The 12,406-nt window shown below is 41.6% G+C and overlaps 1 protein-coding gene across 12 annotated transcripts in view; it reads right to left on the bottom strand.

Moving 5' to 3' along the window:
- The window catches only part of DCX (doublecortin), a 398,585-nt gene that overhangs the window by 101,088 nt on the left and 285,091 nt on the right, over positions 1 to 12,406 (bottom strand). For all 12 annotated transcript variants that reach the window (XM_086388051.1, XM_086388050.1, XM_086388057.1 and 9 more), the window contains one exon: positions 5,041 to 5,381. In XM_086388051.1, coding sequence (XP_086244177.1) covers positions 5,041 to 5,381 — 341 coding nt within the window. The remainder of the gene's footprint in view (positions 1 to 5,040; positions 5,382 to 12,406) is intronic.

Raw genomic sequence — 12,406 nt, 5'->3', positions numbered from 1 at the left:
AGCGACTAAACTGAACTGAACTGAATTTTGTCAACACACTGCAACCACTCCAGGAATCAAAAGAACAACCTCACCTGAGAGTGAACTAATATGTATCACCATCCATCCCTTCATCATGTTTTACCTTAGGTGAAGTGAAGTTAAGTGAAAGCTGCTCAGTCGTGTCCAACTCTTTGTGACCCCATGAACTCTAACCTCCCAGGCTCCTCTGTCCATGGAATTCTCTAGGCCAGAATACTGGAGTGGGTAGACATTCCCTTCTCCATGGGATCTTCCCAACAGGGGGACCAAACCCAGGTCTCCTGCATTTCAGGTGGATTCTTTACTGTCTGAGCCACCAGGGAAGCCTTGACTGCCTAGAAATCCATTATAGCCCCTGGGAGTAGCCAGGGCCCTACCAACTACTCCTTATTCCATTAGCAATTTCTTATTGAAGTGAGGAATAGGGACCTCATCCTATTAGTGATGGTTAGCTTCCCCATCTGAGCTTCCCTGGTGGCTCAGACAGTAAAGAATCCGCCTGCAATGCAGAAGGCCTGGGTTCGATCCCTGGGTCAGGAAGATCCCCTGGAGAAGGAAATGGTTATCCACTCCGGTATTTTTGCCTGGAGAACTCCATGGACAGAGAAGCCTAGCAGGCTACAGTCCATGGGGTCGCAAAGAATCAGACACAACTAAGTGACTAACACCTGGACTTTTTTCACTTCAGCTTCACTGTCTACACAGACCACAAATATCTCAAAGGAAACTGGTCTTCTACATCAGCAAAACATAAGCCCTAAAAAGATCAAAGGCTCCAAAAGCAAGTCCAAACAAAATAAAAACAGAAAAAGAGGTGAGAGCCATATTCAGATTGCTTGTCAATCATCAGAGCCAGTCAGTCAAATGGTACACATGAGAACAGAAGCAACAATGCTATGCTAAGTCACTTCAGTCGTGTCCAACTCTGTGTGACCCCATAGACGGTAGCCTACCAGGCTCCCCCATTCCTGGGATTCTCCAGGCAAGAACGAACACTGGAGTGGGTTGCCATTTCCTTCTCCAATGCAGGAAAGTGAAAAGTGAAAGTGAAGTCACCTAGTCGTGTCCGACTCTTAGCAACCCCATGGACTGCAGCCTACCAGGCTCCTCCGTCCATGGGATTTTCCAGGCAAGAGTACTGGAGTGGGGTGCCATTGCCTTCTCCGGAAGCAACAATAAATCAGGTATAATCAACTGGGCTGTTTTATCTGGTCATTATTTAAACAAAGGGGCTGAAAACTACTTGATTTGGTCCATTTGGGATCCAGTTAGAGCAAGACTGAAACCAAGTGATGGTCCTGACTTCATGATAAAAACGTTCCATAACAAATAGCCTGGACTGTCTTCATCATTTCTGCCTGGTGCCACTTTTAGCCAAAGACAGGCATGGAATCTCAGCCAAGCAAGTCCAAGTCATTGTAACACGTGTGCCTTCAGCATGCACAGAGGAAGATCATATTCCCAAGTAGTAAGAATACCTAGTAGTAATCAAAGTGACTGACAGGTGTTAACATGAGGGCTGTCATCACTAGAATTGGGAAATGGGCTGGGCTCCAAAATTTTGAATTTGGCTCCCACTTTCAGTATGCTCAGTACCTATTTTGTAATTAGTAGGTTTTGTCCTCATACCTCTAAATCTCTTATTTAATGTCCTTGCTGTAACCATATAACAATGTTTGATTTATGGGTCACCCTATGTATGGCAATCTTACCAGTGAGGTAAGATCAGTTAGTTCCTAATCATTCAGTATATTCTATAAACAGTATTTCATAGTGCTCTCTCTCTCTCGTGTGTGTGTGTGTGTGTGTGTGTGTGCATGTGTGTGTGTATCTGTGTATTCCATGAAATATGTTTGTGGTTAAATAACATTGAGAAATGTGGTGTTTTGATCACTAAGTCATGTCCAACTCTTGCAGCTGTATGGACTGTAGACTGCGGGGCTCCTCTATTCATGGAATTCTCCAGGCAAGAACACCAGAGTGGGTTGCCATTTCCTTCTTAAGGGGATCTTCCCAACCCACGTCTTCTGCATTGCAGGCAGATTCCTTATTGACTGAGCTACGAGGGAAGCTTCAGATTGGGAAATCTGAGTCTAAATGGATTTCCTTTCTGCAGGATTTCTCAGAACATTTAACGTGCCAGTGGGCAATGTGAGTCTCTAAGAAAGGTACATAATGTGCAGCATTTCACAATCTTATTTGACCACAAAACCTTTTCATGAAGAGCTTCTGGGAGTGGGGAAATGGGTTCAGTCCTCAGAATATACTTTGGGAAAAAAACTTCTTTAATAGTCTGCCCTCAGTGACTTCTAAGTAAGTAATAGGAGCTTCCCAGATGGAATATGAACCCCTTTGGAAGCCCGCTATGTCTTCTGATGGACCCAAGTGTAGTCTGGCGCTAGTGGTAAAGAACCCACCTGCCAATGCAGGAGACCCAAGAGATGTGGGTTTGATCCCTGGCCTGGGAAGATCCCCTGGAAAAGGAAATGGCAACCACTCTATTCTTGCCTGGGAAATTCCATGGACAGAGGGGCTTGGTGGGCTACAGTCTACGGACTTGCAGAGTCAGACACAACTGAAAGACTGAGCACAAACAACCCATTCAATCAACAAATATTTATAGAGCATCCACTGTGTATCAGGAGGTGAGCATTTAAAAAAAAAGATTAAAATTACTTTAACTTCGCATGATGGAGACAGACATTTACAGAAATAACATTAGATTGGGACCAGACTTTAAAAGATGACCCCAGGGGTCAGAGTAGGGAGAGGGAGACAATTTAAAGAGAACAAACAGTAAGTGCAGAGTCACTGATGTCTGCCAAGGCATTGTTCTGCTCCCTTGCACACTCCTCCCTGACGTGTCTATACACACACCATATCATACCTTGATATTTTGTAAAGTGTTCCCCAAAGAAATGGGAACCCATTCTTGAAAGGAGTTGGAAAGCTTGCTATAGGATGAAAATCCACCATCACTGGACTGGAGCTTGCTTACCTAGGAGGTGGAGGTGTCCTTTATTATTATTATTATTATTATTATTAGGAACAATCCCAGAATGGCAAGGAATGCATAGCTGACAGAATGCACATCCCATAAAATGCTGGAAATTTGTGGTAAGAATCATAGAAAGGTAAAGTTGAGGAAAGAGAGCTAACATTTATTAATATGTATTTAAATTGTCTGAAAATTTACATATTTTATCTCACTTCACGATGAATTGTATGTACACATATTTACATCGTGTGTTTTGATTTCCAGACTGCTTTCATATCCATGATTTCATTTGATCTTCATGAGAATCCTGTGGGCATGGAAAGGGCAGATGTGATTAGCCCTTTTGTGCAGAGAAGCGTGAGCCTCAGAATAGTTACGTGATTAGCCCAAGGTCACAGAGTAAGTAGCAATATCCAGATTAGAAACTATGCCTTCTAAATCCCAGTCTGATGTTCCTGGTTTGTATTTGTCCTGTACTTCTTCAAGAGGCTGAAGGTACAGAGAAATGGAATTATGCCTAATGTTAGAAAAATCTTTCTAAAAACTCCAGCTGTTCAACAGTGAAATAGGCTTTTATGAAATTGAAATGGTTGTAGATTATATCCTTGCCATGGAAGGGAGATTAAATATCATGGCTTCTAAGGTCACCCTAAACTCTAAGATCCACTGATCATAAAATTCCTAGGCCCTACTTCTCTGAGGTTAGGTTTCTGATGAGTATTCCTATTCCTGGACAGCTCCTGTTCAATATATACTTGGTCCTCAAAAAACAGATATGCTTTAGACAGATACTTAGGAGTTAGAACTTTTCACATCACAGACAAACCCATTGCTTTGGCACAACCACATTCAACCAATACAAACCACATACAACCAATACCTCCAGGTTTCTCTCAGATCACAAAATGGTGGGGAACAGATAGAAGGCACACATTTATCCAAATCACCATGTACACTAAGTTGCATTTTCCCAGCAACTCAAAATCTTGTAGTGCACAGTATATAATAGAAATGATGGAAGGAGACATAGCTCTGCATTTGAACACTCATAATTCTGATATAGTGAATCAATTTTTTTTTTTAAGAATCTATATAGTTCAAACACCAAAGGTATTTTAAGAGGTGGAAAGTATGGACTGATAATAATCCACACTTGTCTTGTCTGATGATGGACCAGGATTCTCTTTAGAGGCAAAGGAACCAGCCACTGTTCCACTTTCCTTGGAACATTTTTTGTCATATATTTACAGCTCCCCATGCTCAAGAGAATGGTGCATCTGTCAGATGGAGACGCCTGGTTGCATTCTTTCCCAGATATTAATATAGGTGGTACTTTAGTAACATAACCAGTGACATGCAGAACCTGATTTGGAGAGGAACAGATGTCAGCATCTTTCTTGGGCTAATTTTAGGATCCTGAAATAGTCCCTTTCTCACAGAAACCATCAGTGGAGCCAAATTAAGACAGCTATGTCACATGGAAAAGAGAGAAAAAAATGTAGTCTTGTGTGAGGCAAAGACAACAAACCAAGGACTTCAGCTCTTCCCCCGTATATGACTCCTTTCCTAGAATACGGTGGTCAGTTCAACTTCTTTTCATCAGAATGGATGTTGAGTACCAATTTAAGAATATCAGACAGGAAATGAGTGCACAAATCTCATTTCCAGTCACATACATTGAACAATCAAGGTTGCCTCATGCAATAGCTAAATTCATATTCAAAAGAGTATGTAGGACCTAGGTTTCAACACATCTTTTCTTAGCAGACAAGGAAGCTAATAAGTGACCATTCTACTTGGTAAGTCAGAAGCAGATTGCATTCTGAAGCTTCAGATTCCTATTCCATTGCATTGTCTGCTGAATGGACATTTCTTCCAAATGAGACATAACATATCAGGTAGGGATAATGAGAGGTGGAGGAAGGATCTCCCAACCAAAAATGATGTTTGAGGTTTAAGATGGTCAACTAAGGATTCAGAACAAATGAAGAGTAATTTGGGGGGAAAAAAAAAGTACCTACCTGCTTTCCATCCAGAGTGTAGAGTTTCTTGACAACCCCGGTCTCCAGTTTGATAGCTTCAGTGATATCAGTGAGGACTTGCTCAAAAGAGTGGGCTGTCTTCTTGTTCAGAAGCACACGCACAGCCTTCCGAGGCTTCACCCCACTGCGGATGATGGTCACCAGCTTGGGGCGCACAAAGTCCTTGTTCTCTCTGGCCTGGGCACTGTTGCTGCTGGCCAGGGACTGAGGGGCTTTCATATTGGCAGATGTCTTCACATTGACAGACCAGTTAGGATTGACATTCTTGGTGTACTCCACCTTCTTAAAGAAGTTGTCTGAGGAGCAAACATAGCTTTCCCCTAAGGGAAGAAATGCATGGTGATTAATAGCAGGTATATGGACTATTCTAACAAGACTAATACACACTGACCTTGGAGTAGGACTTTTGGAGAAATGATGATAATAACAAACTTCATGTGCCATTCCTAATTAGGCTCTCTAACAGTTTGGTTCATTCAGATTCAAGGGCAAGTAATCAGCAAAATAGTCTTCATTATAATGGCATACTTAGTAAAAAATCCTATAAAGCTAAGGGTCCCAAGGACAATGAATATTTCTAAGTATAATCTACCAAGTGGGGTTCTCAATCTTGACATTGTTTTACTGGAATTGAAATGTCTATTAACTTCTAGCATATGTGTTAATGTCTAGGGGCATTACTGAAGTGTTTTTTAACATGTCTCTATTTATTGTTTTAATTAATTTATTTTTTAATATAAATTTATATATTTTAATTGAAGGCTAATTACTTTATTGTATTGGATTTGCCATACATTGACATGAATCCGCCACAGGTGTACATGTGTCCCCCATCCTGAACCCCCCTCCCACCTCCCTCCCTATCCCATCCCTCAGGGTCATCCCAGTGCACCATCCCCGAGCACCCTGTCTCATGTATCGAACCTGGACTGGCAATTCGTTTCACATATGATAGGATAATTGCTTTACAGAATTTTGTTTGCTTCTGCCAAACATCAACATGAATCAGCCATAGGTATACATGTGTCCCCTCCCTCCAAAACCTCCCTCCCATCTCTCTCCCCATCCTACCCCTATAGGTTGTTACAGAGCCCCTGTTTGAGTTCCCTGAGTCATATAGCAAATTCCCACTGGCTATCTATTTTACATATGGTATTGTAAGTTTCCATTAACATGTCTCTATTTCTTAATGTTCCCATCCTATTTCTGGACTCACAGCCCCATGCCTTTGTTATACTATGAACTGGGGAGAACTTTCAAAATTAATACATTTTTATTCCAAGTTAAAGTGACCACAGTAACCTTTCATATTGGGCATACAGTGCAAACTGGCCAAGAAGGCAGACTGTACTTTGGACAGAGTATATGGTTAAGCAGCAGAATACTAAAATGTGAAATGTGTGTGTGTGTATGTGTGGTGCATGTATGTGTATAACTGTGTCTTCTACTGATCATCCCCACAGGCAGGTAGAAAAACTATCTAAATAACAACCTCGACACACACACACACACACACACATTTCACACTATTTCTTGTGTTTCCAAGTCTAGTTCTTGCTTGAGAAATGCTTTCCCGTTTTCACTACCCACTCCCCATCTTTCCATCTTAACGAAAGCTACACACTAGCTCTGTGTGTTCAGGGTCATCTTCACCAGTGCTCACCCTTGGCTGCCACAAGTAATGAGGTGGAGATGTGAAAATACATTATACAGCCTGATTTATGGATCGGAGGGATCTAGTGCAGTTTTCACATTTACCATGGGCTAGAGGAAATGACTGGGTTTCCCCAGTGGCTCAGTGGTAAAAAATTGCCTGCAATGCAGGAGATGTGGGTTCGATCAATGGGTCAGGAAGATCTCCTGGAGAAGGATATGACAACCTACTCCAGTATTCTTGCCTGGAGAATCCCATGGACAGAGGAACCTGGCAGGCTATAGTCCATGGGGTTGCAAAGACTCAGACACGACTGAAGCGACTGAGCATGCATGCACAGGGGAAATGACTAATTCAGCGGAAGAAAGGCAGAGGCCAGAGGCAAGAGGAAGGGATTAGACACCTGGACCTAGAAGCTGGAGAAAAGAAGAAAAGAGGTAGGCTCAGCTTGGAGGGGGAGAGACTATTGGAAAAGGTTGAATTTGTCAGGTAAAACACATTAGTCTCAAGGTATACGAAAGTTCATCCAGAGGTCAAGCTGCAGAAAACCAGTGTGATTTAATCAGGATTAACTCATCAGTAAAAATGTTTAATAAATAAATAAATCAACCCAAGCCAGTGCAAAGAAAGCATTAAACACAATTATAATCTGATGGCTCTTCTTCCGTTGGTCTCAGCAGGAGAACTGAGCAGACATTCAGCTAGGCTGATAATTTACTCCTTGTGCAAATATTGATTATTGTGCTGTAGCACCAAAGACTTTAAGTCATGTTAATTAATAAATTTCTCAGTTAGTGCTGAGAGAAGATTCAGTCAGATTCTCTAGGGCACCTTTGAGGACATTTAGATGTGAGTATGGAAGGGGAAGGTAAACTTCCAACCCTGTTCTGAGTCCCAGGAGCTGCTAGTGTTCTGTCTTGACAAAGAGACCAAGACCCGGGTTTGTAGGTGAGCACAGGCCCCCTCCTACACTCTGTGCCTGCATGCACAGCCAGGATGGGGAAGTCAAAGACCTCAGCCAAAAGAAACCCTAATTTCTCGGCTCCCACTGGCCATTTCAATCCAACCGAAGTGATTAGAGGGTGTGGCCTTTAGTTTTTGACTTAAAGGATGAAGGGACCCTTTCAATTCCTCCATATATTTACAGCCAATATTCCCCACATGCTAGAAATGATCTCTTGCCTTACCACTCTACCAGATGCACAGGCACCTTCCAAGAGGTCACTGCCTTTGAGTCAGATGTTTTCCATAATTTGTCATGTACTTTAAAACTCTGTCAGACAACTGGTGGTGTGCAAATGTATGAGGCTATATATTTATGATTTCACTCATCTACAGTCTCCTCTGGAGAGTCAGCTGTGTAGCCCTATTAGGACTCTAGACTTTTTTTTGCTTCCATCTCTTAAACCTCTTAAGCCTCTGAACTATGAGTATGATTAACCACCCCAGATGAAAATGAACATGATGGCAGACAGCTATAGTATCATATGGCACCCAAGAACTTTGCCGAGGGCCCAGCTTTCAGCCAAATCTATGTTGAACACTTTCCAACAGTACATTTTAGTCTCTCCACTCTATTTCCTTTTGGCCCCAATATGAAGTAATGGAAAAAGAGCAGCTGATGTGATGTCAGTCAGAATGGGGTTTCCCAATATTTTCTTGTTGTGCACCCTTGGGCAAATTACCTAACTCCCCTTCGCTTCAGTTATTTGTCTGCAAAGTGGGGATGATGATAACAATATCTTCTTCTGAAGGTTGTTCCGGGGCTCAAGCTGAGCCCACAGCCTGGTACATAGTAAGCACTTGATAAATGCCAGCCATCACTATTATTAAGGCCCTAATCTGAAGGAAGAAAGAGAGAACTAGAAGAGCAAAGAGGGAAAGGAGGAAGAAAGAGTTTAGAGAAAGGAGATGAAAAGAGGAGGAGTAGAAGCTGAAGGAAAGAAAAGAAGCAGCAGCAAGGGCAGCCATCTTGGAACTATGCCATAATCCATATAGAATATGAGCACTGCATGGGACTCATGCTTCAAAGATAATATTTCCTGAGGCTTGAGAGGAGGCCTCCGATTGCTTCAATGCCAAATGTGGTAACTTAATGGCTAACACCAAGCAAAGCCACTTGCTGCCACTGCTGGTGCATACTGAGGGCAGAATATTTTTAAAGATTATCTTTTTCTAGAGCAGTTTTAGGTTCACAGTAAAATTCAGGGGAAGGTACAGATTTTCCATAGGACCGCTGACCCCATAATGCATACCCTCACCCATTATCTGCATCCCCCAACAGAGGGCAGGATGTTTGTGATAGGCAGGATGAAAATGTGATGTTTCATATTTTCTAAGTGAAAGAAGCCAGTCACAAAAACCACATAGTATATGATTTCAATTTCTATAAAATATCCAGACTCAGCAGATCTGTAGAGACATAGGCAGATAAGTAGTCATCTAGGGCTGAAGAGAAAACGGCAAGTGGGCAGTGACTGCTAATTGGTACAGTGTCTCTTTTGGAGATGATGAAAATGGGGTAAAATTAGATTATGATGATGGTTTCACCACGTGGTAAATTTTCTAGAGTCAAATCCCACCCAACCCAACAAGTTGGGTTGACCTCGGGCAAATCATTTAATATCTGAGTCGCAGCTTTTCTGTCTATAATGGAAGGTATTGTGCTAGGTGACATTTCAGTTCCTTCCAGCCCTAAAGGTCTATAAGAAGGAATTTTCTTCTCTTCTCCATCCCAAACAGGCTTTGGGAGACAGAGTTGTTATGGTAATGGCCTGTTAATGAAATAGGTGCCCCCCACTAAGGACTCTCCTCTTCCAGAAAGATAACAAATGAACTGCTTCTCTTGATCAAGGTTTCCTTGTTCTGATTTTGTGAGCATCTGCAACGTGTGCTGCCAGAGCTCGAAGATTCTTGCAGGTCCAGCTGCCAGGCACTTGGAGCCGGGGTGGGGGTAGGGGGTGGGGGGTGTTGCACCTTTACACAGCTGGGTTCTACTCCTGTCACAGCTTCCAGGAGCCATTTCCCACCCGCTGGAAGTCAAAAAGGAAAGCTGGCTTCAGAGCCAAGCAAGGTGACAATTTGCTGGAATCGACAATCTGCTTCAGGGCGAGGGGGTAAGGAAATGAAGTCATGGAAGCAAAGCTGAAAGGGCAGGAAGGGAACAAGCTGTGGCCCCAAGATGATCTAATGTCTACCTCTCTTCACTTTCAGGAGGGCTCCATTTCCAAAAATATTAAATATGTTTATAGTTTCTCAGTGCAAAAAGCACATCTGTCTGGGCTTTCTCCTCTTTTTCCGGGCTTCCTCCCTCCAGAAGGAAAATATTAAATGGCACTTTATCATATTATCAGATCTCTTAGTGATGTATCACTCTCCCAGGTATCTTAAAATCCTCCTCTTCGGCAATGTGCTTTCTTTAGTAATTAGAAGATAAATTAGTGAGAAAGTGGTTTCATCTCATTGGAACAAATGAGCTATGGCAAAGAAAGTGGATCATAGCCAGTGTCACCATACAGATCTTTCAACAAGACTGTACCAATTTAAATATTTTGTCCCAAGATCTGCATAATAATGCTCAAGATGATACCATGAAGATTGATCTGGGTACTTACATACAAGGAAGTGGGGAAGGAAGTAGACAGTACATGAGGGAAGAACAATTCTCTAATGAAAGACTAAACAAAAAAAAGCCACTCTTGGATTTCATTCATTGATCTACTGGTAATACAGCTCATACATATATGGCCACATTCTGTACGGCTTCCCGAAGACCTTTTTCATGTAACCAAGGAACTGTGGGAAAACTGACATCAGTAACCTGACTTTGGTCCAAAATGGTCCCCTTACTACTTTCAGTATCTAGCAGCAGACAGTTAGACTAGAGAGGCATTAGACAAAGGAGTGCCACAAGGCCATAGTGATTATTAACCAATTGGTTTCCATTTCATTTTATTTAGGCTAAATATTTCATAATGTTGCCATTTGGAAACATAGTATGTTTTATGCTCCATTATTTCTTTAAGATAAACAAGTCAAAAAACAAAAAGATTTCTGTATTCCCAGGAATACCCACTATTGTAGGTAGCTAAAGGGGACCATCAAGATCATTTACTCTAGTACTTTCCCAAGTTTAACTGCTTGTAAGGTTCACTTGGGGAAATCTGTAAAAACACATGCTGGAGATTCTGAGTCAATTCCTGGGTGTGGCCCAGGGAACTGATATTTTTCTAAAGCCCTAAAAGATTCGGAAAAGTAGGCAGGTTTGGGAGCAACTAGCTATTCCGACCTCTCACTAGCATTACTATTATTATATCATGAACAATAATAGTCCCTTGGAGCTGCAGCTTTACCTTGTCAATGTGTTTCTATATCTATTATCTAATTTTATCCTCACAATCACTCTAATAGATACAGAAGGCAGGTGTTACTAGTCTCATTTTACATATAAGAATATTACAATAGATATACAAAGTGTGCTCTATACATATGATACAATATTATTCCTTTAAAAAAAGGAATGGAGACTTCCCTAACAGTCTAATGGTTAAGATTTTGTGCTTTCAAGGCAGAGGGCTTGGGTTCAATCCCTGGTCAAGGAATTAGATCCTACATGTCACCCAGTGCATTCAAAAAAGTAAAAAATTTTTAAAAAGGAGTGAAGTATTGATACACGGTATAAGTTAGTTAAGAGTTAGTCGCTCAGTTCTGTCCAGCTGTTTGCAACCCCATGGACTATAGCCCACCAGGCTTCTCTGTCCATACAAACCTTAAAAACATTTTCTAAGTGAAAGAAGCCAGTCACAAAAACCACATAGTATATGATTTCAATTTCTATAAAATATCCAGACTCAGCAGATCTGTAGAGACATAGGCAGATAAGTAGTCATCTAGGGCTGAAGAGAAAACGGCAAGTGGGCAGTGACTGCTAATTGGTACAGTGTCTCTTTTGGAGATGATGAAAATGGGATAAAATTAGATTATGATGATGGTTTCACCACTTGGTAAATTTTCTAAAAATCATTTAATTCAGTTGGTGAATTTTACAGTGTGCAAACTAAACCCTAATAAATTGGGGGTTTTTTAAGTTGTTTTAAAAAGAGAGAACATTAGTCACAGTGATGATAAGAAGAAATCTATAGTCATGTAGCTTAACCAGCTATAAACTAGGATGACTCAAATATTGGGTTGGCCAAAAAGATCATTCGAGTTTTTCAGTACCATCTTATGAAAAACTAAAACTTTTATGCCAACTCAATAGTAACATCTACCATTATTGGAATTTTCAGGTGGCGCTAGTGGTAAAGAACCCACCTCTGCCAAGGCAGGAGAGCCGGTTTCGATCCCTGGGTCAGGAAGATCCGCTGGAGAAGGAAATGGCAAACCACCCCAGTATTCTTGCCTGGAGAATCCCATGGACAGAGAAGCCTGGCAGGCTACAGTCCATGTGGTCACAAAGAGTCGGACATGACTGAGTGACTAAACTACAGCCCTTTATTGAGTACTGCTAATGTGCTAGGCAGAATATGAAACAATTTATATTCATTGTCTCATTTAACCCTCAAAGCAATTATGCCCACTTTACAGATGAACAACTGAGGCTCGGGGGGCCCAAATGGCTTCCCCAAGTTCACACAAGCTAGCAGGTGGCAGAGCTTGGATTTGAACCAAATCTGATTCAAAAAATTCATT

This window comes from Bos grunniens, chromosome X, assembly GCF_055505025.1.
Source record: "Bos grunniens cultivar Pamir isolate PY7600 chromosome X, Bosgru_T2T1.0, whole genome shotgun sequence".
NCBI lineage: Eukaryota > Metazoa > Chordata > Mammalia > Artiodactyla > Bovidae > Bos > Bos grunniens.
This window is presented reverse-complemented; position numbering and strand designations above follow the sequence as displayed.